General features: G+C 40.1%; 1 protein-coding gene across 1 annotated transcript in view; it reads right to left on the bottom strand.

Moving 5' to 3' along the window:
* Positions 1–27,539, bottom strand: part of LOC306884228 (NACHT, LRR and PYD domains-containing protein 1 homolog) — a gene marked incomplete at both ends in the record, with an annotated part of 46,616 nt that extends 19,077 nt beyond the window's left edge. Inside the window, 7 exons of the mRNA XM_079439947.1 lie at positions 21,059–21,229; positions 22,181–22,351; positions 23,538–25,331; positions 25,909–26,010; positions 26,126–26,212; positions 26,890–26,946; positions 27,472–27,539. Coding sequence (XP_079296073.1) covers positions 21,059–21,229; positions 22,181–22,351; positions 23,538–25,331; positions 25,909–26,010; positions 26,126–26,212; positions 26,890–26,946; positions 27,472–27,539 — 2,450 coding nt within the window. The remainder of the gene's footprint in view (positions 1–21,058; positions 21,230–22,180; positions 22,352–23,537; positions 25,332–25,908; positions 26,011–26,125; positions 26,213–26,889; positions 26,947–27,471) is intronic.

Here is a 27,539-nt window from a genome sequence, read left to right as displayed (position 1 = left end):
GTCCAGCAACTAAGTCAACATTTTTGAAGTCATTTCCAGCTGACTGTAATAGGCACCCAAGAGTTGTTACTTTAGAAGAGAGAAGAATTCCATTGAGTGCAGGAAAAGGGCCCTCAAGCGATATGTCCATGCGTGACCCACAGACTAAAGGTTCTTGTAACAGCCAGTATAAGGAACTTGTTCCGCAGGATCTTTGCACAGTGAACAAAGTCCACACCTTAAAAACATTACGATAAAAAATTGGAAGCTTGGACAAATCCATCTTTTGGACAAATCCACCTTCGTTCTTGCTATGAACGAACTGCATGCGGCCATTAGTAAACAACAGACTGTACACCCGGAAGCTGCATTTATTGTTGCGGGTGATTTTAATCACTCCAACTTAAAGACAGTGCTCCCCAAATTCCATCAGCATGTCTCCTGCCACACTAGAGGAGAAAAAACTTTGGATCATGTTTACACAAACATCGCAGGAGCTTACATCGCGACACCCCTCCCCCACCTGGGACAGTCTGATCACCTTTCTTTGTTTCTCACCCCCAAGTATTCACCCCTCATCAACCGTGTGAAGCCATCAGTGAAGACCATCAAAGTGTGGCCAATGGGAGCAGAGTCTGTACTTCAGGACAAATTTCAACAAACGGACTGGAGTATGTTTGCTTCCCAGGCTGCCAGTGGCTCTCACACGGACATTGACATCTATACCACCTCTGTACTGGATTACATCAATACCTCCATTGACAGTGTTACAACAGAGAAACAGATCACAACGTACCCTAATCAGAAGCCATGGATGAACAAGGAAGTGCGGCTCCTGCTGAAAGCCCGCAACACTGCTTTCAGATCAGATGACGCTCAGGCCTACAGCATATCCAGGGCTAACCTGAAGAGGGGCATCAAGAAGGCCAAGCACTGCTACAAGCTAAAGGTAGAGGAGCATTTTTCCAACTCTGACCCCCGGCGCATGTGGCAGGGCATCCAGGTCATCAGTGACTACAAGCCATGCAACTCCACTCCAACGGTCACAGACGTCTCCTTCCTTGATGAGCTAAATGACTTTTATGCTCGCTTTGAGAATAACAACAAGGAGACAGCCACCAAGATCACACTCTCAGGAGACCATCAGACCCTCAAACTCACCTCCACAGATGTCTGCACAGCATTGAGCCGGATCAATGCATGCAAGGCCGCTGGCCCTGACGGCATTCCTGGACGTGTGCTCAGGATATGTGCAGAGCAGCTCGCAGAGGTCTTCACAGACATTTTCAACCTGTCCCTCACCCAAGCAACTGTGCCAACATGCCTTAAGGCCACATCCATTGTGCCAGTGCCGAAACACTCCTCCCCGACGTGCCTGAATGACTACCGCCCCGTAGCACTCACACCCATTGTAATGAAGTGCTTTGAGCGACTGGTCCTGGCACACCTCAAGAACTGCCTCCCACCCACACTGGACCCACACCAATTTGCCTACCGTAGCAATAGGAGCACTGAGGATGCAGTATGCACAGTACTGCACTCGGTACTCACACACCTGGATAATAACAACACTTATGCACGGATTTTGTTTGTTGATTTCAGCTCAGCATTCAACACCGTCATTCCCTCCAAGCTGATCACTAAACTTGGAGACTTGGGTGTTAACACCTCCCTCTGTAGCTGGATTATGGACTTTCTGACCAACAGACCTCAGCATGTTAGGTCAGGCCACACCTGCTCCACCACCATCACACTCAACACCGGCGTACCACAGGGCTGTGTGCTGAGCCCATTCCTCTACTCCCTCTACACCCATGACTGCAGGCCTGTGCATGGATCCAACTCCATCATCAAGTTTGCTGACGACACCACAGTGATTGGCCTCATCAGAGACAACGATGAGACTGCCTACAGGGAGGAGGTACAGCACCTGGCTGCATGGTGCGCTGACAATAACCTGCTCCTCAACACCAGCAAGACAAAGGAACTTATTGTGGACTTCAGGAAGAAGAAAAGTGGAACGCATGACCCCATCCACATTAACGGGATGGTTGTTGAACGTGTCTCCAGCTTCAAGTTCCTGGGAACCCACATCTCGGAGGACCTGACCTGGACCACCAACACATCCAGCCTAGTCAAGAAGGCTCACCAACGCCTCTTCTTCCTTAGGACACTGAAGAAGAACCACCTGTCTCCAATCATCCAGCGGAACTTCTACCGGTGTGCAATTGAAAGCATCCTGACCAACTGCATCACAGTCTGGTATGGGAACTGCACAGTTGCTGACCGCAAGGCACTGCAGAGGGTGGTGAAAACCGCCCAACGCATCACAGGGACACCACTTCCTGCCATTGAGGACGTCCAGAGAAAACGCTGTTTACGTCGAGCTCGCGGCATTCTTAAGGACTCCTCTCACCCTGACCATAGACTGTTTAAATTACTGCCCTCTGGGAGGCGCTTCAGGAGCCTCCGATCAAGGACAAGCAGACTCAGGAACAGCTTTTTCCCTACAGCTGTTTCCCTACTAAACTCTGCCCAATGATACCCCCCTCACACACCACCACAAACTCTTCACCCCTCCCCATCATTAAAATCGGTTAAAAAACAAAAACAAAAAAAACATCCACACACTGAGTACTATGCACTGGAAATTTTTATTTCTATGCACTTTCAATGTTCATTGCACTAGTATTTATATATCTTAATGTATAGCTTATTCATATCCATTTGTAATTATATTCATAGTTTTTGCTCATAGTGTACATACATTTACTGTACAATCCATCTGTATAGTATGTTCATATCACCCATCTGTATATCATACTGATAGTATTTAAAAATTTGTAAATTATGTCCATAGTACTACTGCCTTATCTGTATATTCTGTACATATGTAACTATTGTAGACACTGTATATCCTGTACCTCTGCTTATTGCACTTCTGGTTAGATGCTAACTGCATTTCGTTGCCCTGTACCTTACATGTGCAATGACAATAAAGTTGAATCTAATCTAATCTAATCTTTTTAGGATTGAACCAGAACAAAGTCTTGTCCATACCTAAGCTTCCAAAAGACTGCAGAACCATGAAAGCTACAGATCTCCAGTTCGAGTCCACTGGTCCAATCAAAAGTCTCTGTACAAATTGAAGTCGAAAAGCTGCTGTCCTGCTCTGCAAGTGCATTAATCCATGACCACCCTCTTCCTTGGGCAAATACAACATAGCTTTTGGAACCCAGTGCAGTTTATCCCAAAAGAAATCAATCAAAATTGACTGAATTTTGAATAAAAAGTTTGCTGGAGGATCAACACAAATTAACCGATGCCATAGAGAAGATGCTATCAAGTTATTAATAATCAATTGTGGCGGGAGGAGCCAACGACAGACACAGTGGGTGTGGCGTCAAGCCTCGGAGAGGTTTTTATTAAACAATAAAAAGGGAAAATAAAGTGTCCAAGGGGAAAAGTGTCCAAATAAACAGGGAACCTGCTGTCCTCGTTGTGCTGCGGGGCTAGTGAAGGAGGGTAGTGTTCGTCAGGGAAGGGTCCAGGGAAGGGGCGGAGTCCGGTGGCCGCACGCGCTCCCCTCTCGGGGCCGGGAGCGAGTGGCGGCGGCGTCTCTTGCGCGGCTCCTTCCATCTCCTGGATTCCCGGCGCTTCTGGGGGATTCGGCGGCCCGGCATCCTGGCCCGTCAGCCGCCTAACGGGTGCGGCAGTCCTGCTCGACGCACCCTTCCTAGACCCACGAGGACACCAGCGTGCATGCACGGGGAAGAGACTGGTCTCCCGAGGAGAGGCGCGCTCTGCGTTTAAACGGCGGCGGTGATGAGGCTCTATTCACATCAGGTGCGCCTCATCACACGCCGCCAGCCCTGCGTGTTCAGCGCCCCTCCTCTCTCACACACCCACTCCCGTCGGGAGCCTGGTGAAGGGCGGCGAATACGGGACGGGGTGATGATGGACAGGGGGGAGGCAGCCGACTCGTCACATTCCCCCCCCCAAGCGACATCCCCGTCCGAGGGTCGCCGCCCACGCGGGAGTGCTACCTTCCTCAACCAGGCTCCAGCGATCGGAGTGGGCGAGGCAGGGATTCCTCTCCGGGCAACTCTCCCTCTCGCACCGCGCCGGAGCCGGGACAGAGGAACCGGGTATTAGTTATCAGCCTCAACCAGCCACAGGGTAAATGACAAATAGAAAGAACGTCACTTACCCCTTTGGTGGCTGGGAGGCTGTCCCAGTCCTTCCTCCGTCCCCGTACGGGCTCGACGGCTTCTTGCGAGCGAGAGGGGATGACGTCATCTGATGTTGCCCAACTGCGCTGTCTAGGCTCCGCCTGCCCGCATTCTCCACCACTGTGGCGGGAGGAGCCAACGACAGACACAGTGGGTGTGGCGTCAAGCCTCGGAGAGGTTTTTCTTAAACAATAAAAAGGGAAAATAAAGTGTCCAAGGGGAAAAGTGTCCAAATAAACAGGGAACCTGGTGTCCTCGTTGTGCCGCGGGGCTAGTGAAGGAGGGTAGTGTTCGTCAGGGAAGGGTCCAGGGAAGGGGCGGAGTCCGGTGGCCGCACGCGCTCCCCTCTCGGGGCCGGGAGCGAGTGGCGGCGGCGTCTCTTGCGCGGCTCCTTCCATCTCCTGGATTCCCGGTGCTTCTGGGGGATTCGGCGGCCCGGCATCCTGGCCCGTCAGCCGCCTAACGGGTGCGGCAGTCCTGCTCGACGCACCCTTCCTAGACCCACGAGGACACCAGCGTGCATGCACGGGGAAGAGACCGGTCTCCCGAGGAGAGGCGCGCTCGGCGTTTAAACGGCGGCGGTGATGAGGCTCTATTCACGTCAGGTGCGCCTCATCACACGCCGCCAGCCCTGCGTGTTCAGCGCCCCTCCTCTCTCACACACCCACTCCCGTCGGGAGCCTGGTGAAGGGCGGCGAATACGGGACGGGGTGGTGATGATGGACAGGGGGGAGGCAGCCGACTCGTCACACAATATACGACCTCTATATGACAACTTTGGAAGTAAAAATTTATATTTATCAAGACGACCTTTTATTTTCTCAACAGCTCCTTCAAAGTTTTTTTGTACAACCATTTCATTGCCCAAAAACACTCCAAGATACTTAAAACCCTCCCTAGTCCAAGATAAACCATCTGGGAGGTTTGGATCTCCACCTAACCAGCTCCCAACCAAAATGGCTTCATTTTTAGACCAATTAACTTTAGTAGATGAAAACACTCTGAAATCCTTCAACAATTTTAACAGCAAATCGACATCATTCTGACAGCTAATAAAAATAACAACATCATCAGCATATGCCGATAATTGAAACCAGGGCTCTGAACCGGTTCAAGGAACGAAAACGAAAACCGGAAATGAACGAAATTTTGACTGGAACAGAACCGGAAACAGAAACTAAATCAAATTTTATAGTTCCGAACAGAATCGAAAATTTGAAATGGCCATTAACCGGTTAATAACGTTATTTTATCGTTCCATTTAATATTTTAAATTTGCTGTCAACCTATCACGAATTCAAGTAGTACAGACTATACAAATGTGATGCTGACGCATCCAGCGAGTGAAATGCCCGCCCGTGCTCAGCTGTGAACCCTAGTCGCAATGGCAATGAATTCTGCTACCATCTGTTTTAATGGAAAATCTGACAGGGTAGCACAAATCGTCAGAACACCGGCGTTAGCATTTATCCGACGTCAGTGTAAGATGGATTCAACAGATCTTACACACCAGCAGTGCTTCGATGAAAGTAAAAGCCAATAAATAATATTTTAGTAGGCTATACGTCGAGAATATGGAAACATTTGGATTCGTGCCGAGTGAGAGAGGTAGGCATCAGTTTCACCTTTAATTTGTTTTTGGAATGACGTTTTTATAGCCTATAGGCTATCCTTAAGTTTAGAGGATTTGTTGTGGAGAGAAACTAATTACTGTGTTTATTAGGGATGTGCGGGTCTAGTCGACTAAACGGTACAGCTCCTACTAGTCGACACTGAAAACACTAGTCGATTACACGAGAGAGAAAAAAAAAAAAACATTTTATTATTCAAATTACCATCATTTTAACGTTACATTTTAAAACATTTTAAATAAGTTAAAATAAAACTTTTGAAAAAGAATACATATCAAAATATTTAAATATTTTTAAAAGCATATCTGGGCAGAAACTACATTTTTACCTCAGACCTCTCATGCCTAGTCTTCACGTCAGTTGCCGCGAGCTTAGAATGACCACACGAAAGACCTATGCGTTAGCTTGGAGGCTAGCCAAAGCCAGCAATGTCAATCTTTCATGCGTCACTGCGGTCCGTGATCCCATGCACGCGATCTATTCTTCTAAACGAAGACCCACTTCGGTGGTGCTGCGGGATTTCCAGGCTCTTTTCGAAACTCTCTGCGTGCCTGTGACCTCAGTTCCTGCCAAGCGAGTTTTTTTTTGTTTGTTTTTTCAAGTGCAGAATCGTCTAGTCCAGTCTTTCGCCAGACCACGTTAACAAATGTGCATGGAGTAAGTAAAACTAGCATTCTTTTGTTTTTAGACAATATAGCCAACATGAAGTAAATTTTTTAAAGCCATTTTAATGCTATTCCTTGATAAACGTTCCTATTTTTTTTTTTACTTTTGTTTTTATATGTTGGCTAACTTTATATGAAAATGAAGAATTCTGTCAGTCTATTGATTGATTTTCCATTTCTGCATTGCTCCAGCCGATCTGAATAAATAAGCTATGCACCGGTTTATGTTGAGTGTTAGAGCCCTGCAAAATGATTTTTATATTGTAGACATCTATGGATTAGTGATGAAAAAAAAAAATCACCGCGCTGGTGGAAACAACAGGAGACCACACGACAGAGCAGCTCGATGGTGTTTAGTGTCCCGCAGAAGCAGCAGGTGACTTCAGCGCAGCGGAATAGTTCTGCGTTCAAATTCACGCAATAGACTAAAGCTTGCTGCAAAACCCCAGCAAACATAACCATGAATGTGTCTGCGGGAAATAGTAAGGAGATATTTGAACTATTTACTAATAAACTAATGTTTTCTGAGTCCGGATGAAGTTGCTGATCCTGACTCACCGTCTCCTCATTAGACGCGCCTTTAGAGAGAAATGCATCTTTATTGATTATGATTAAGATTATAATAAGAGTTTGTGTTTTAAATTTTTTATTTCGTTAAGTGATAATTTAAAGCTTTCTATAGATATATTTATCATGTCTGTGAGGCATGTATTCGCTCAGCTTCGGTTAATTTTTATGAAGCGCTCCTGTTCAAGACGAGACACACAAAGCACATCATGTTTGTTTTCTTTGTTTTATAAAAGAAATACCTTTTGTTGGTATTGTGAGTGCGCACAAATACAAGTAGACCCTTTACAGGTCGGAATGATGTATTATTCTTACCTTTATCAAACAAACAAACAAACAAACAAAAAATGACCACTGAAAGCAATCCAATTGTTTGCTGGTGCCTCCATGTCCTGTAGAGCGCGCTTTAGCTTCCACTCTCCGCACAAACTTAGATATAGGCTAGCGCACATTATTATTATAGCAGGTTTAACGTTTAAACATTGTTATATACTTGAACTGTTTTAGTATATCTATAGATTTTATTTTAGGCAAGTCGTGATGATATGAGAAGGCTAAATTTATCAAACATAGGCTATGATCAGCTCATGCCGCTGGCCGTTACTTTAAAATAAAAAAAACGTATAGGCTATTTAATGAACAAAAATGCTCCCAACGTTTTTCTAAATTAACTTAAAAAAACAAAACGAAATATAATAATTTTGCCATTACACACAAAACGGAACTATTTTAATAGCCGAAACAGTAGTATAAACTGTTTTAGGAGAAGGGGGAAAAAAAGGGCTCGGGTCGGAAATTCTGATAAGCTGTCGGATGTGGGCCGGGCCTAGCCTGAGCGTCTCGGGCCAGGGCCGGGCTAGGGCCTAAATTTGAGGGCCGTGCAGGGCTCTGTTGAGTGTATGCTCAGGCCCGTCGCGACAAGGCAGGCAAACCAAGCAATTGCTTGGGGCTCCGAGCTGGCCTGGGGCCCCAAGACAACGACTGGTTAAGAATAAAATGTAGCAACAAACTGTGTGAGCGCCCCATTGATAGTGAATGCAGTAAAGTGCAATGATACTGTTATCGGGATCCCCCTCAAGGGGGCCCCCCTCGCTGACAGCAGCCAGCCAACCACGCGATCTCTGCTGCCGGCAAAATACAAAACTTCCTCGGCAGTCATGAAGTGGAATTATGCTTCAGGAAGCAAAAAAAGAAAGAAGAGAAAGGAAGAGGAGGATAAGAAAAAACAAGACAGTGGTAAGTGATAAATCACACACATAAAATAGCTCTACTTGTCTTGTACAAATGGTGCAATTTTGCAGCAGGTAGGCTAGCAGAAATATGTTTATGTATGTTAGCTAAGCTACCTGCCTGACAGCAAATGCTGCTTGTAACGAACAGTTAGAGCAACTTTTTTTTTGAACGGACGGAATATGGTTACATACTGTAATATGTTTTTTAACGGGATAAGGAAGACGCAGATCTGTTCCAGAATCGCTGTTTATCATATTTAATGACATGACATTGCTATAGCTTTGTAATAGGTTTTGATGAAAGTGGCATAGCATGCTATACTAACTATTCCACTGTGATAATCTATTTAGGAAAACCACACAATAAATTCTGTGCATCAAACATTAGCTTGGGATGTTTTTAAGCATTGGTAGTCGACTCACAGCACTACTAATAATTAGTAAACATTTAATTATAATTTCATTGTTTGTTAACAGTAAAAAGTTTATTTATATAGCACATTTCATACACAATAGCAATTCAAAGTGCTTTGCATAGAATAAATTAAAATAATAAAAAGAAATAAGAATAATTAAAACAGTTTAGAAAAAAAAAAAAAAATACAGTACAGTCGGACGAACAGCTGCACAGTGCTCATTCAGTAAATGCATAGCTAAAGACTAAAGATTAATTAACTGTCAATTTACCTTCTATTAATGATTGTTATTATTATAAAGTGTTACCATCTTTTCTTTCAGTATGTTGGATTTAGTTATTGTGCACTTTTTTAATGTATATTTGATTTTATGGTACAGTGGTGTTTTTTGCAAATGTTCAATTGTTGAAAATGTTCAAATTTTATGCACTTTATATGCAACAGCAGTATTTGCACTGTAAACCTTTTTTATTTATATAAAGTGTGAGTGAATTTAAACTGTATGGCTATGCTGTGGTTCCTTTGCGTGCGTGCGTGCGTGCGGGGGGCCTCCATGTCCATTTTGCTTGGGGCCCCCAAATTCCTTCAAACGGCCCTGTGTATGCTCTTTATTTTTTTCTGTTTAACGACCGCCTAATATTAAATGATGATAACGCAAGGCAAGCATAATCATGACCTATTTTTAGCAGAATTAATTGAGGGATTTGACAGTGTGATTCAAAGATTTAAGTACTTCAAGTGTAGGCTGTTATATAGACACAAAAAACTGCACTTTTTTTGCCATTTTTTGGGGGTTTCTAGCTTTTAGACTAGTCGGATACAAAACTTCCGTTTAAACGGCAGTCAAATTAGTCCTAGCGCACATCCCTATGTTTATAATGTTTGTAAACATTTTTTATTTACCGGCATTTTAGCCTACATCATTTCTGAATAATAGGCTAATAAAATGCAGGCTTAGCCTTTGTTTTTTTTTCCCCTCAAACATTTTATACAAGTAGCGTTTTTTTGTTTTTTTTACAATTTGCAGCAAACATCTTAAAAAAATTCTTTAATGTCTTTAAAGCATTAATAGATTTTTTTATTTTGTTTAGTAGCCTACATTTAGAAATGTAAAAATCTAGAAAAGATGATGCTGTATAGCCTATTAGCGCAGCGGGTTAAGATACCATCTCTTTCTGTATTTTTTTTTTTTGTGTGTAAAGAAAACACAGTACTTTATTGTTATTATTATTATTATTATTATAGGCAAAGACAATTTTAAAAATAACGGTATTAACCGTTATTTTTTCTACTCAAACCGGTTTCGGAACGATAGTAATACAGAGGAACGCAGGAACTGAAACGTTAAAATATCGATTCTGCTCGGAGTGAACCGATTGACATTTTTCGTTTTCAAGCCCTGATTGAAACACCTTTAAACATTTAGGAATATGCAAACCATACAAATCTGCTCTTAACTTATTTAAAAAAGGCTCAATTGCTAAAGTATAGAGCATACCTGACAGAGCACACCCTTGCCTTACACCTCTAAAAACCTTAAAAGGAGCGCATAAGTCACCATTAACTTTCAAAATACTCTCAGCATCACTGTACAAAACCTTAACCATTGAAATAAAATTGGAACTAAAGCCAAATGCCTCTAAAACATCCCATAAATACTTATGCTCAACACGATCAAAAGCTTTTTCTTGATCGAGTGACAAGAGGCCAAAATCTAAATCAAGACCTTTACCAAGGTCCAAAACATCCCTAATAAAACATATAAAAAATGTGTCTACCAGGAACACAATAGGTCTGGTCAGGATGGATCACCTGCTCCAAAACTTCTCCTAATCTATTTGCCAGAGCTTTGGAAAACAATTTATAGTCATTGCACAACAAACTGACTAGTTTCCAGTTTTTAATATCATTTAGGTCTCCTTTTTTCGGCAACAAGGTGAGAATTGCTCTACGGCAACTTGTGGGCAGCCGCCCGCTGGCCAGGCTTTCCTTAAGCACCTCCAATAGGTCTGGACCCACCTCCGGCCAAAAAGACTTATGGAAGTCAACTAACAAACCATCAACTCCAGGTCCCACATTCCATGCTTTGAAGAGCTTTTTCCAACTCCTCCAGAGTTAAAGCTTTGCCGAGCTCCACATTAGCCTCTTCAGATAACTGAGGCAAGTTCTCAAGGAAGACATTATCAGTTTGTTCATGCAAAAGTTCACTTTTATACAATTCTTCATAAAAACTAACTGCTCTTTTTCGAATGTCATGAGAATCAGATCTCAAAGCATGTATAAATCTTTGTCCATTTTTCTTCTCCAAATTGAAAAAATATTTGGAAGGTGCATCCATCATTTCTATGCTCTGAAAACGTGATCTAACCAGAGCTCCTTGTGCAACTGTATCTAATAATTTACCTAAAATATTTTTCATCTTATTAAGGGAATCAAAATAAGCCAAATTACCTGTATTATCAACAAGTTCAAGTTCAAGTTGAGCTTTATTGTCATTCCGCTACATGTGGGGACATACAGTGGAACGAAATGTCGTGTCTCGCAGGACCACAGTGCTACATAAATACAGACATACAACAATGAAGTATTCACCCTATACAAACTAAAAGAATAAAGGATAAAAAAATACAACTATACGAATGCTTCACATAAATATTACCCTATACAGACTAAAAAATAGAAGATAAAAAATACAAACTATACGAATGCTTCACAAATACTGTACATGTGCAAAGAGAGACATTTGAGTCAGCAGCTGGTTGGGGAACAGTGCAGGATGATTTGTAGTGCATGAGCATGTAAACATACATATATTGCTGAGTCTTTTGTGAGATTGTGCACACGTAGCAGTGTGTGTAAGTGTCCATAGTGCACATAGTGTAAAGTGTCCATAGTGTAAAGTGTCCATAGTGCACATAGTGTAAAGTGTCCATAGTGTAAAGTGTCCATAGTGCACATAGAGGAGAGTGTTACTACAGGTGGTTTGTACAGGCCCACTCACCTGTGTGTAGCACACTTTGAATTGCACAAAAAAAAAAATTAAATAAAAAAAAAAAATTAAAGTTCCATACAGTTTTTCTTTGGTGTGGTAAGGTTTGGGGTGGGGGGTGGTCCATGTTCAGGAGGTAGGGGGTTTGCATGGGGTTTCAGAGGGGGGCGGGGTGGTTTGAGTTCAGGGCTCTCACAGCCTGGGGGAAAAAGCTGTTGAGCAGTCTGGCGGAGCGGGCTCTGATGCTCCGGTACCGTCTTCCTGATGGTAGGAGCTGGAAGAGACTGTGGGAGGGATGGGTGGAGTACTTCACGATGCTGTTGGTTTTGCTGGAGCATCGTGTAAGGAAGATGTCCAGGATGGAGGGGAGAGGGGCACCGATGAGCTTTGCAGCTGTGTTCACTGTCCGCTGCAGTTGCCGTACCAGACAGTGATGCAGCTGGTCAGCACACTCTCAATGGTGCCTCTGTAGAATGTGGTGAGGATGGGTGGAGGGAGACTTGCTCTTTTCAGCCGGTGGAGAAAGTGTAGGCGCTGTTGTGCCTTTTTGGAGAGTGACATGGTGTTGGTGGTCCAGGTGAGATCCTCTGTGATGTGCACCCCCAGGAATTTAGTGCTGCTGACTCTCTCCACAGTCGAGCTGTCGATGGTCAGTGGGGGGTGGTCAACGGAGTTTCTTCTGAAGTCCATCACAGCCTCCTTTGTCTTCTCCACATTGAGGGACAGATTGTTTGTGCCACACCATTCAGCCAGCTGTGCCACTTCCTCTCTGTAGTGCGTTTCATCATTGTTGCTGATGAGACCTACCACTGTTGTGTCATCAGCAAACTTGATGATGTGGTTGGAACTTAACTTGGCAGTGCAGTCGTGGGTCAGCAGTGTGAAGAGCAGCGGGCTAAGCACACAGCCTTGTGGGGCACCTGTGCTCAGTGTTGTAGTGCTCGAGGTGTTGTTGCCGACACGGACTGACTGAGGTCTTCCAGTTAGAAAGTCCAGGATCCAGTTACAAAGGGAATTGTTAAGGCCCAGCAGGTTTCGCTTATTTATGAGCTGTTGTGGGATTATTGTGTTGAATGCCGAGCTGAAGTCAATGAACAGCATTCTAACATAGGAGTCTTTATTTTCTAGGTGGGTAAGAGCCAGGTGGAGGGTGGAGGAAATTGCATCGTCCGTAGAGCGGTTTGGACGGTATGCAAACTGGAGCGGGTCGAGTGTGTTGGGGAGGCTGGTTTTGATGTTATGCATGACTAGCCTCTCAAAGCACTTCATCATGATTGGAGTCAGTGCTATGGGACGGTAGTCATTGAGACAGGACACAGGTGATTTCTTTGGTACCGGTATGATTGTTGTGGATTTGAAACACATGGGGACGACTGCCTGGCTCAGCGAGGTGTTGAAGATATCTGTTAGGACATCTGTCAGCTGTGCAGCACAGTCTCTCAGAACACGGCCAGGTATGTTGTCAGGACCCGCAGCCTTGCGTGGGTTAATCCTAGATAGGGTCTTCCTTACGTCGGCTGGAGACAGACAGAGTGCCCGGTCGTTGGGAGGAGTGGGCAGTTTTTGTGCAGGTGTGTCATTCTGCATTTCAAACCGTGAATACAAGTGGTTGAGTGCATCGGGGAGGGATGTGTCCTCATCACAGGCCTGTGGCGGGGGCTTGTAGTCAGTGATGGTCTGAATGGCTTGCCACAGGCTCTGTGTGTCTCTGCTGTCTGTGAAGTGATTGTTGATTTTTTGGGCATATGACAGTTTTGCTTTTTTGATGCCACAGGACAGATTGGCTCTTGCTGTTTTGAGGGCTGCTTTATCTCCTGATCTGAATGCTTCATCTCTGGTCTTTAGCAGCCCACGAACCTCTGCTGTCATCCATGGCTTCTGGTTTGCACGTGTGGTGATGGTCTTGGTGACTGTCACATCATCAGTGCACTTTTTGATGTAAGCAGTCACAGTTTCAGTGTACTCATTCAGGCCTGTGTGGTTGTTGTAGGTGGCTGCCTCTTTAAACATGTTCCAGTCTGTGTCCTGGAAGCAGTCCTGCAGTGCTGAGGTGGCATTGTCTGGCCATACTGTGATCTGCTTTTCAACCGGTTTGGTGAGTTTAACAAGCATCTGAAGCTCTGCTAATTCTCTCTCAATTGTTTTCATTGAACAGGTAATGTCTCTTGTGACATTGAGAGTATACTGCTGACACAACTGCTTAATTTGTACTTTTGCAACATCCCACCACTGCTGCAAACATTGAAAAGAAGATTTTGTAGTTCTAAAAAAAAATTCCAAAAGTCTTTAAAAATATCTTTAAAGTGCTTGTCACATAATAAGTTACTATTAAAATGCCAATAACCACTTTTTGGTTTAATGGAGCTACGAGATACAACACACTGTAACAAACTATGATCAGATAAACCCACTGGACAAATTGAACAGCTTCTAAAAAGATTAACCTGGTCTTTAAAACAGTAAAATCTATCCAACCTTGCCAGTGAGATCAAGTTATCTTAAGCATGAGCCCACGTATATTGCTTTTAAATACCATGGTCATTTCTCCAAACATCAACAATCTCATGGGTTTTCAATAACTGAATAAGTCGTTTTCGTGAGGGCATAGGTGGTTCAACATGATTCCTATCAAGAATGCTCGCAGTGCAATTAAAATCTCCCCCTAACAACAAAGAATTCTCAGGATTACAATTACATAATACATTGCTCAGAGTATCTAGAAAAAGCATTCTTTCCTAAGCATTAACTGGAACATACACACAGATAAAAATAAAAGAACAATTTTCAAACTGGGCAACAACTTTCAGAAGCCTGCCTTTTATAACTTCTTCTACCTGGGTCATTCTTCATTTGTGGTGGCAAGTGGTGTCCCTCTACTTTAAAACAGTTGAAATAAACTTTAAATACCAATAATATTTTTTTTTTTTGCATTTTTGTATTCTGTAGGATAAACACAATTTGTGCACTATTAATAATTACATTTTTGTTTTAAAATACATATTTAATTGAGTTTGAGAGATTACATTTGTAACAAAATATGCATGTTCCCGCCATACCTCAGAGAGGTTTCATGGAATGTAATTGCAACAAAATAAAAATTAAGTGTAAAAACACAAATAAAGTGGTTATATTGTGAATATAGATTTGATTTAACATGTACAATTATATTAAATTAAAAAAATATATATATATTTTGTAATATTTAAGAAAAAAGTAGTGTCCCCCAAATTCATGTCTGTGGTGTTACATCAATGGACGTCGTCCCTTTAAGAAACGGGGGAGATCTATTTGGACTACTTGCTGTGTGTAAAGGTCATTGCAGGTGCTGGTTGATCTGAGGGGTGCATGGTGAGTACATTCTTTCTTAATAATTTTCTTAAAGTTAGCTAAATTCCTCACAATTTCATGTGTCGCACTTTATTGGTGTCTGTGGTGTTATGTTGATAACTTGCAGATTTTACCAATTTTAATCATAATTTCGATAAATACATACTTATTCATATCTCCAAAATATCCCCTGATCTTTAAATCATCATGATGGCAGCCTCCATTTTAGAAAAGTCTGGATTTAGGCTAATTTGTCTGTGGTGTTACTGCCTATCCTGGTAACACCACAGACTCTATAGTAACTCCACAGACAACATACAACCAGAAATGTTGTATTCTTAATAAAACACATAGGACAGCCATAATCATATAATTGTATCTCTCTATTGAAACATATCACACATTGTGATTGCAGCACAATCCATTGTGCAGACATTTTTTTGAGAGAGTGAAACACTCACTGTGAGAAACAGTGTTTATGTAGTGTTTTAATAATATTTTTTTATTCAGTTTTTCTCTAAATGTTCTTTTATCAGAGAAGATAGTTCTTGTAATCCTACTCATTTTGAATTTCAGTATTTTGCTCAATAAACTTTAAATTGTTAAACCGTTTATGCAATATTACGTCTGTGGTGTTACTTCAAAAAATATCTGAAATTTCTTTCCTTCAGAGCCATTTGATCATATAATTTAATGTTTTTAGACTGTAAAGTGGTTGTAATATTTTAGAATAAAGACTATAAAAGTAGCACAGACCATTTTACCTGCCCTTTTTTATGTATATACACATTTTTAAAAAAACGAAACGAAAACGAAACAATTCTTCTTTGGCAAAAATAGGGGCCAAGATGAACAAGAAGACACTAAAAGTACTCTGTTGATTTTGGTCACACAAATAAGTGTTATACATCAATCGAAACTGTTAAGTGTCTACTTTTTTTTGAGTACACTCAAGATTACAACAAAACTTTGTGGTTTTGGAAAAAAAAAGAAAACCAACAGGATGCGCTCTCTGTCTTCTCCGTCTCCGCGATATATTTATAGTAACGCGTCACTAAAATGAAGTGTAACTCAGCGAATACTCAACACAGAAACATTAGAGTTATCTCTATAGAAAGCCTGAAGTGTCTGCTTTCAAATGAAGTAAGTGTTATCGAAAACAAATGTTCTGTGATAAAGTAATCAGTATGAAACCGACACCATGTTCAGTCTGTCCAGTCTAACTCATTATTTCTAATGAGATCCCGCCCCCTCGTGTTCACATGTAAATAACCACGTGACGCGCGCGCGCTTGGAGACGCCCAACAACAAACACACAGTCACGAGACTCTGTTGCTGCTCGTTTCTGGAAGGAGACGCGCTGAGTAAAGGCTGGATTTACCTCAGAAGAAGTGCAAGACTTCATACAGAAGATCGATCTGAGTAAGTAATGCTTATTTTTTGCATTAGTTAGTGTGTTATTGTGACTAACTAAACGCGTTCAAGTTTGGTTTTTCCCAACCGACAACATGATGAATGCTACGCATCTAAGAATGTTTAGAAGAATATTTAATGTTCACAAATAGATTTAATAGCGTGCTAAACAATAACAATTAGTTTCTCAGATATAAAATATCATTTTTTAATGGTACAAAGTACATCCTTTTGTAGTTCACAGCATACGTGAGTCTATGGCTGCAGAATCATAACAGCTACTATAAAATCATACATACTAGACTATATGACTGCAAAATCATAGTTGTTTTTCTCCCAAACTGTAATTCCAGACTACAGTGTTTGAATATGATGGGCAATTCATTGTATTTAAATTTCTTATGGCACAGTGATGTTTTAATGCTCTAGAGAAAACAATAAAAGTAATATGAGAGTACACTGTAACATGATGAATGCTACGAGTCTAAGTATGTTTAGAACATGTTTATTATTAATAGCCTACTCTGTTCAAAAATAGATTATAATAGCGTGCTAAACAATAATAGTTTCTCCGATATAAAATATAATTTTTTATAGTACAAAGTACATCCTTTTGTGGTTCACATCACAGCATACTTGAGTCTAGTGTTGCAGAATCATAACAGCTGCTATAAAATCATGCATACTAGGCTATATGACTACACAATCATAGTTGTTTTTTTCCCCAAACTGTTGTTTTCATGCTCTATATAAAACAATAAAAGTAATATGAGAGTACATTGTAACATGATGAATACTACGAGTCTGTTTAGAACATGTTTATTATTAGTAGCCTACTCTGTTCAAAAATAGATTTTAATAACATACTAAACAATAATAATTAGTTTCTCAGATAGTAAATGTCTTTTTTGTGTATGATAGTACAAAGCATGCATGAGTCTATGCTCACAAATGTTTTTTTTTTTGGTTGTTTGTATTTTTTTGGATCAGGTACCTGAACCACAGATGAATCCTGATGACTTTCTTCAAGATGTTTTCCTCTGAGATCGCTGTACCAACATCAGATGGTCAACTACACTGATATTCTATGGTAAAACAAGATCCTTGGCTACTGATTGTGTTTTTTTTTCTTCTTGAATCCATGGAAATAAGTAAATATCAGGTATTTGTTTCACTTGTTGAACATAATCTGTTGCAGGAATGACTCAAAGTCTGTTCACATCTCTGTGGTTAGATCAGTGTGCACAATAATGTGTCTTTGACCTTCATTATGTATGCTTTGATTATACTGTGTTGTAAATAAAATACAAATAATTTAAAAACCCCATTTTTTTCAGTCTCCTCACACTCTCTGTCTTACCTGCCTCAGTCACAGTCACACTGATGGGCCATTAGCAGCTTTAGGGGAGGGCCCTTTGTCTCTCAGGTGAGAACCACTTAATATTCAAGACCATTACCACTCCCTCGCATATTGGCTTTAGATCACAAAACATGTCTTTAAAAATTTAAATCAATATATTGTTTTCTGTGAATGACTAAGCTGAATGATTTTCACATAATTGTGAAGTAAATATTCTAGCTTACAAGACTGATTACTCAAAAGTCTTATTCAGGACGATTTAGTGTGGCTTTTATGGCCTTATTTCAGCTACATTATTTTCCCCAAAACTTACTAACCACGCATAATATTTTTTTTCTAAGAAATGCAGACATGTACATCCATCTTGGTCACATATTATTGTAGCACAGTTTGTGCTGAATACAAAAAAAAATTACATGTTGGTCAATAGTATGATTTAAGAAGCTGAAATAAGCACAAATATCAGGGCATGTCAACACATCTCAAGGGCCCCAAAATGACCTCAGACCCCAGAGGGTTAAGCATTTCTTTTGAAAAAAATTAATTTAAATGATCAATGCAACTGAGTCCTTACAGTAATTTTTGTATTTATTAATTATTACCTAAAGTTGCATATCCCTGCTCATTTTAGAACAAACCAAAATTGTACTTCAAATATTGGTAACACCATAGACATAAGTGGTTGTTTCACCAGTTTTTGATTCAAATTGTTTAAAAATCTAAATGTTATTAAGCTTCAGTTTTAATTGATATATAATATTAAACTATTTTTAAATGCATAGCATTAAATTTTATTAAAAGAAAACAAACAAACATTTTTAAAATTTCTGCCTCTCATTTGCCACCCCAATTGAAGAATGACCCACCTGGTAAGAACAGGGAATAAAATTCTTAGAAAATAAAATTGCAACCCCACCACTAGTTGAAGTCAAGTGACTTAAAACAGAAAGCCAATTAAATTCTTTAGCCCAGTCAGAACTATTTAATAGATCACTGTGTTTCTCTTGAACAAGAAATACATCAATTTTCTTTTGTTTAATTATCTCATATAATTGAAACCTTTTCCCAATATCTCTAGCGCCCTTCACATTCAGAGAAGCCATAAAAATTTCCCCCATAAATGAAAAAAAAAAAAGAGAAAAGAAACAAAATGAGCACAGCCAAAAGAGACAAAAGAAAAAAAGATATTTGTGTGCTTTCATTACTGGCATTAACCTTTAGTTGGGCATTAAGTTTGGCAAGAATTTTCTTTAGCCGATACACTTCTTGGTTTGTAAAACCTCCATTTTTTAAAGTCTTTGCCTTTTGCAGAACATCAGGAACATATTCTTCAACTCTTACTTTTCTGGCATTTTTGGTCACCTTAAGAAAAGACTTTATATCCTCTACAGTATAGCTCCGGCTAGAAAAGCCACTTTGAGGTAAACTGCATGAAACACTACATTCAGAGAAATCACTCTCACTCTCTCTGTTTCAGATTGACTCAAATCACAATTGTCTGTCTTTTTAGTCTGTTTACCAGTGTGCTGTTGCTTTAATCGTCTCTTCTGAGGCGTTTTAAAAGCAACATCGTCTAAATCCATCATAGAAATGGGATCCTGCTCTATGTTGAGAGACATTTGTTCCCCAACTGTTACAGGGTTACCGCCATCTCGCTGTTTATTCACTAGAACCTGCACTGACTGCCCATCTACCAGAGAAGGCCCGTCTATTTCCACATCAACCACAGCATTCTCTCTCTCATCAGGTATATCAGTCGGCATTACATCTGTAACTTTGTCAACTACTGCCTTTGGTACCGGTTTCTGAGGCAGACTTGTGCTAGGTGCATCGACAGCAGCAGGCAATGCAACAACAACATCCTGTCTCTCATCATCACGCGCAACATTATTTCTCCCCCCATCAGCCGGTAAACGGTTTTTCTCCGGTTGATTTAATCTACCTGGACAAGTACGGATCAAATGACCCGTCTCCTCGCAAGCAAAGCATTTCATGTTGTTTGTTGTGACAAAAATAACATAATTAAACTCATCCTGACGAAAATTTAAAGCCAAATCCAATTCATCCAAATTGTCTTGTAAAATCATATTGACATAACGTCTAAAAGACACAACATGCTTCACAGGGACTTGCACCCGATTGGAATCCTCTTTATCGGAGAAACAAGTTTGCCATAGCGAGAAAGCATTCCAGTCAAAACCTCATTCGAGATAAAAGGTGGCACATTAGAAAAAGTTACTCTTTTCGAAGGAGTAGAGAGAGGAAGTAATGGGGTGAAAATTCCATTAATCACTACACCACTGTCAACTAGCTGGTTTGCTAGATCAACTGTCTTTACAAACATCACAATAGCATTGTTCATACGAGATGCAGACATGATGTTCTCAGTACCAATCACTTCACTTATAACCAAACTGCATTCTTCCACATTCACAGTGGAGTCTACTTTAACACCATGACACCGTGTCAGGAAATCAAAACTACCTGAGGCCGCCATGCTCCTGATACAAACCGGGAGCAGACGCTCCGGTATGCTTAGAAAAAAACTTCCTTACCCTCCCAAACTAAATTAACCAACAATATTCAAGAAAAAAAAAAGATAGAAAAACTATACCACTCGTACCTGCACACACCAAACACTCACTCAACGCTCCACCCACTCACTCAGCACATGCGCACACAGAGAGAGAGAGAGAGAGAGCGAGCGAGCGCTGAAACACGGGCAAGGACAGGATTTACTATAGATTTCACATTTTATATAAAGTTCTCATTATAATGCTTACGTCATTAATGTTTTTGGCAGATTTGTGCTATATTTTCATCTACATTATCAAGTGATTGTTAAAATCGTCTGCTTGTTTCTGAAGCCATTACGAAAACAATTTTAATTGAAGTATGCCTACTTTTGAACAAATATGACGGGGGGAAAAAAATAAAAAAACAAATTAAGAATTACTGTTACATTAGGATCAGTATTTTTTTTTTTTAAGAAACATCTTAAAGAGAACTTGAAACCATTCTGTTTTGACCAAGATTGTATTTTGTTTATCTTCAGTTGGATTTTTCACTTGATGGTATTCATGTACTTGCTTCTGTATCAAATGCAGATATCATCTACATATAAACTACAGTGAACATCAGAACCAATGACTTTTACTATGCTGTTTATTTAATACTAAAAACCTGAGGCTGAACACTTCATATTTACTTTAAATGTGCTTCATGTGAGAGTCATATATGATCTTACCACAGTTTATCCAGTTTACAGTGAGGATCCTGTAGTACATCAGAAAGCAGCTTCACTGAATCTCCTAGTTTATTCCTCGTCAGATCCAGTTCTCTCAGGTGTGAGGGGTTTGATCTCAGAGCTGAAGCCAGAGCAGCACAACCTTCATCTGTGACGCCACAATAACTTAACCTGAAGAGAACAATGACACACTCTTCACTCTCTCAGATCAGATCAGTTTAGCTGTGAATCCATTATTAAAGAGAAAGTACAAACTTAAAGCACAAATCAGTGTTTGATGGATCATTGGACTGAGGTCTAAAACGTCACAGAACACAATCATGATGATAAATCATCCAAAGTCTCATTCAAACAGGATAAGTTATATTTCTTATATGCACTATTGATAGTTTTCACGTGACGTCACACCCTCATAGGAACGCGCAGCTGGCGGGTAAAACAAAGCTTAGCTGCACTGACCATCAGCTATTTTTACGCAGATTGCATCAAGTAATAATGTAGTAAAACGCAGATATTAAAAGGTGAGATTCAGTGGACACCTTATTGATGGATATTTTGTGCAGGCAAGAAGATGAAGCCAGAATATAAACGCAGTGTGCAAAGTTTCACATTAAATGTCTTCCCACAGAAAACCATGAGAAGGAAAACACTGAACCGTTAAGAGGATTGCCTTCATGTTCCCGGCCTCATCTGCTTGCCTGTGTAAACTGTGCATCATTAATGTGCTGATTACTGAATTTGATCTTTTAATATTACTGTTTTAAATATATTAAGGCACTTTTAAGTGTTTTTACAGCGTTTTGTCGCACTGTTTATGATTGAAATATTGCTGCGGGTGCTTAATATGGATTGCAAATAGCCAAAACTTGCATTTTGTTCAGAAATACCTTTGTTTATTCTTTTGAGAGGTGATCGAAATATTTGCGGCTGGGAAACAGATGAAAAATTGACACACTTGTGCAGCAGTTCTATGGATGTTTTGCCCTCCAAGTCTTCGAGCCGATCACGTGACTGAAAACTATCAATATCTGTATTTTATGCAAAATGTCTGTCTTATGCAGATCTGCCTTAATTGATGACACTATTTACTACATAGCATCTGTGAGTCATATATGATCTTACTCTAGTTTCTCCAGTTTACAGTGAGGATCCTGTAGTACATCAGAAAGCAGCTTCACTGAATCTCCTAGTTTATTCCAAGACAGATCCAGTTCTCTCAGGTGTGAGGGGTTTGATCTCAGAGCTGAAGCCAGAGCAGCACAACCTTCATCTGTGACGCCACAATATCTCAACCTGTAGAGAACAATGACAGAATGTGAATTGTAGTTGAAGTGTGTGTAGTTTGTTATTGACTCTGGTCTCAGAGCAGGAGAGGAGATATAATGACAAGCATTGCCACATACTGCTGCTGATAGAATGAGATTTATGCATGTTGATGCTCAATGCTGCTGTTTGAAACGGTCATGTGCTTCAGGACTGAACAGACACACAGAGCCGAATGTGAGATATTGTTTCATAGTGATATAAGGACGGATCTGTCTGGAGAAACAGTCACTTGCTGCTCTAATAAACACCTACAGGAGGACATCTGCTTCACAGGTGCCACGTGTTCCCCATTACATCTCATTTATTAACTCTTGTGATCAAACACTTGATCATCATGTCATGTTTGGTCTCATCTGGCAGCTTAAAACTGAATAGAAATGTGTTGATCTTAATAGAGATTCTCAAGGTTTTAATGTACGTTATGAAAATCATGTGAAACATTATCAAACAATTGAACTCAATAGAGATTCTCAAGGTATATCAAACAGCTATCAAAAAAGCAATCAAACAACTTGCTGCAATGAACAACAACTTGCAATTCCAATTTAATTAAATTAATTAATACTATGAGAAAAGAAAATCTGCACATGCATTGTCAAATTATTCAAGTTTCATGGGTAAATTTAAAAGAATGTTAAGACTGGATTTAATCAACATTTATCTATTAATAGAATAAAACTGTAATTCATGTGTTCATAAGTTTGAGTCCAGCTCGTCATTTCAGATGCCCTTCTGTAAAATGTCAAAACTATCAAAATATAAAAATAACAAACAATTATAATAATTAACTACCTTATACGTTTTAATTTCTGTCTTCAAAAGTGTGTGTTCAAGTATGCTGCTGTTTTGCTCCATTAACTGATTCATCAGATTTTAGGAGTTTTGAGCTGCTTCTCCATTTGTTTGGTATTTTATGCCAGATGAGAAATATTTTAATTCCTTTAATTTTAACATTTTTTACTGGACAACCTGAATTATTGTAACTTCTCTGACTTTGTTTGCCTGAAGAAATCTTTTACAGTGTCTCTGTATTGAAAACACATCAAAATGCCGGCCACTAAAATAATAGCCACAGCACTGAAGATTTATGAGCTTTTGACTCTGATTTTCTTAATGTTTTAACAGTGAAGTGATTGTTTTCATTGATACTTACTGAACTGATCTGGATTCTTTAATCACAGGCAGCAGCTTCTGAAGAACTCTCATATTTTCAGTCTTATTCTTTCCTTTAACAAATTTATCAAGACGAAACTCATTCAGGTCCTCTTCTGATGTCAACAACACAAAAACTACAGCAGACCACTGAGATGAAGAGAGATTGGCTTTACTTAAATTTCCAGATTTCAGATGCTGTTGTATTTGCTCCACTAGTGAACGATCACCCAGTTCATTCAGACAGTGGAACAGATTGATGGATTTCTCTGGAGAGTCAATGGTCCTGATCTTCTCCTTGATGTACTCAACTGTTTTCTCATTGCTGTCAGAGCTGCTTCTTTTCTTCTTCATTATTCGTTGTGGGAGAATCTGATGAGACTCCACTGACAAACCCAGAAGAAACCGCAGGAAAAGATCCAGATGTCCATTTTTACTCTGTAGAGCCTCTTTCACAGCTCTCTGATGCAGCTCAGATAATGAAGCATGTTGAAACCAGTCCTTCACTTTAGATTGTAATCTCTGTTTGTTGATTGGCTCAAACACATTTCTGCTGTGGTTTGTCCAGGAGAGGTGCACATATAGAGCTGCTAGATGTTCCTGAATGCTCAGATGAACAAAGCAGAAGACTTTCCCCTGATACAAGCCCAACTCCTCTCTGAAGATCTGAGTGCACAATCCTGAGTACACTGATGCTTCTTTCACATCAATGCCACACTCTCTCAGGTCTTCCTTATAGAAGACCAGGTTGCCTTTCACAAGCTGCTGGAAAGCCACTTTCCCCAGTTTGAGGATCATGTCTTTATCTGTCAGCTTCTTCTCATAGTCCTTCTCACGTTTGATGTTGGTCTGAAGGATCAGGAAGTGTGTGTACATTTGAGTGAGAGTCTTGGGAATCTCTCCACTCTCTGCTGGACTCAACATCTTCTCCAGAACAGCGGCTGAGATCCAGCAGAACACTGGGATGTGGCACATGATGTAGAGGCTCCTTGATGACTTCAGGTGTGAGATGATTGTATTGGCCAGACTCTGATCACTGATTCTCTTCCTGAAGTATTCCTGCTTCTGTGGCTCATTGAAGCCTCGTACCTCTGTCACTCGATGGACACACTCAGAGGGGACGAGATCAGCTGCTGCTGGTCTGGAGGTGATCCAGATGAGAGCAGAGGGAAGCAGATTCCCCACAATCAGGTTCATCAGCAGCACGTCCACTGAGGCTGATTCAGATATATTACACAGTTTCACTTTACTCTTAAAGTCCAGAGACAGACGACACTCATCCAGACCATCAAAGATGAACAACACTTTATATTCATCACTGGATATTTCCATTTCTTTAGTTTCAGGGAAAAACACATGAAGAAGATCTGAAAGACTGAGTGTTTTGTCCTTCATCAGATTGATTTCTCTGAAAGGAAGTGGAAATATGAGCTGGACGTCCTGATTCTCTTTCCCTTCAGCCCAGTCCAGGATGAACTTCTGCACAGAGACTGTTTTTCCAATGCCAGCGACTCCCTTTGTCAGCACAGTTCTGATGGCTTTGTCTTGTCCAGGTAAAGGTGTAAAGATGTGATTGCATTTGATGGCTGTGTCCTCTGTTGCTGCTCTCCTGGATTGTGTCTCAATCTGTCTCACCTCATGCTCATTACTGATCTCTCCACTCTCACTCTCTGTGATGTAGAGCTCTGTGTAGATCTCATTCAGGAGTGTTGGGTTTCCCTGCGTCGCTGTTCCCTCATACAGACGCTCAAACTTCTTCAGCAGATTTGATCTGAACCTGTTGAGGACTTCATGGCTGGAAAATTAAAATACCACATTATTACATGAGCTACAGAGGTAAATGTACATAGCAAAACGTCTTTTTTGTTTTCTGTTATGAGACACTGAACATATCATAGGGTTTATGAAATGTGTCAGTTATTAATGATGTATTTGAGTAATGTGTGATGATGCACTGCATTAATAAATCCCACAGTTTACCTTACACCAGGATACGTGTCTTGTGGTTGATTCATAGGCTGGTCATATTTCTTACAGACAAGTTTTGTTACTGATCTGTGTTGCAGGATTGACCTTGAATCAAGAATCAAACACTCTGACATCGGTGACATTTTTACAATTACAAGTTGTGAGTTTATTAAAAATGCACCTACTCAAGGTAACCATAAAAATGAAATACCATTTAACTAAATGTAAATAAATAATTCTACTCTGTGCTCTATATCTGATTGTTTTTATTACATTTACTGCATTTCCTAGCCAGACGTCTGCTCATATTTATTTATTAGTGCTGTATAATTATAACAGTTTAATTTAGTATATCTTACTATAATCATATATTTTACAAAACGATGTAATACTTGAGGTTATACCTTGTGTCATCACTCTTAAAATGAACTGGACGATCCAAAGAAGCATCACTCCTCATAGACACACAGCTGGGCTCTGCTTCTGATTTCTTCTGATCAACTGAACTATAACAGAGAGTGTGAGAGCAAATGATAAAATATCAGATTAAATAATGAAATAATCACATGATAAAACACCATAACAAATATTTCAATTCTGTCTGTTAATGAAATATTGTACCTGAAATGTTGTGGATGATCTATAGACTCGTCACTCCTCATAGACACACAGCTGGGCTCTGCTTCTGACCTCTTCTGATCAACTGAACTATAACAGACAATCCTTTCAATTACTGGATTTTTAATATTAACTTTAAAAAAAAATTATGACATTTTCATCTTTACTATGTTGATACAGAAACTATATACTAAAGTTCTTTCCCAGACTCTCTGCCATAACTAATATGAATACCATATTAACATGAAAACCTAATAAAAAACTAAAACACAATATAAATATGACACACAGCTCTGGCTCTGATCTCTTCTGCTGAACAGATTTAATGATGACATTCATTTTAATAAAGGACCTTTAAAAATAAAACATTAAAATCACTTTATAAGGAGGCTGTATCGTCTTATTGTTTTAAGTAAAAATCTAATAATAAGTTGTTGTTAAGCATTAGCTTCTTGTGTTTACGTTGAAAGGTTCTGAATTTAATTTGTACATTTGTCATAATCTCTCTGTAAATGTTTGTATCTCAGGGGATTAGTCACCCTTTTAACGGTATAAATCAAGATATTTTTCACATATAGACTCTGTGGTCTATAGACTTTAGACTTTGTAGCCTATTTCAGAAAATCTGTTTAATACTTCAAACTCTTAAATCACAAATTTGTATTATTTGTGTTCTAATAAGGTCAAAAATATCAATAAATTAATTTCCTGATGTCTGTTTCTGGTGTTGCTGTTATTAGTGTTAAAATAGTAAGCGTGTAAAGTACCTGCATCCTGGAGAAAGCTCTTGATCTCGGGGTGTTTGTGTGTGATTCATGATGAAGCTGAACAGAGACACAACTCCATTAGTGAAAGAACAGATACTGCTGCTTAAATATTACTCCATTACAAGCGAAAGATGTAAACACAGATGTTTACTAGAGTAAAAGTACAGCAGCACCTGCTTTTAAAAGTACTTCAGCTGTTTTGTTCAGATAAACACAGGTGAGGATGACACCGGAAACCAGACACAAATGGACGCGCGCGCTCTTACAGGAAAAATAAAGAGACTGTCTAAAAAATAAAGAGTCACGTTTTAGAGAAAAATAATACTCAAGTAAAGTAGAGATACTCAAAAAGCGTAGTTAAGTAAGGAAGCTGAAGACAGAAGAGAGATCTCCAACACTTACTCAAACTAATCATTCAGCTGAACACATCCTGAGAGTTCACTCAAATACACAATCTTACTCTCATGTTAACACAAACCACAGACAACATGAAACAACAACTAAACCACTTCATCTGCTGAAAAACAAAGAGACACATATCAAACAAAAGAAAAAAAGAGGAAATATGAAAGCGGAAGTTACCTGCAGAGCCTCACCTGCGCTTGTTCTGCCAGTGACGTCACACGCATTCTCCACTGAGCCTCGATCAT

This window comes from Barbus barbus (genome assembly GCF_936440315.1).
Source record: "Barbus barbus genome assembly, chromosome: 18".
NCBI classification, from domain to species: Eukaryota; Metazoa; Chordata; class Actinopteri; order Cypriniformes; family Cyprinidae; genus Barbus; species Barbus barbus.
The sequence above is the reverse complement of the archived record's forward strand: the minus strand, read 5'-3'. Positions and strand labels throughout refer to the sequence as shown.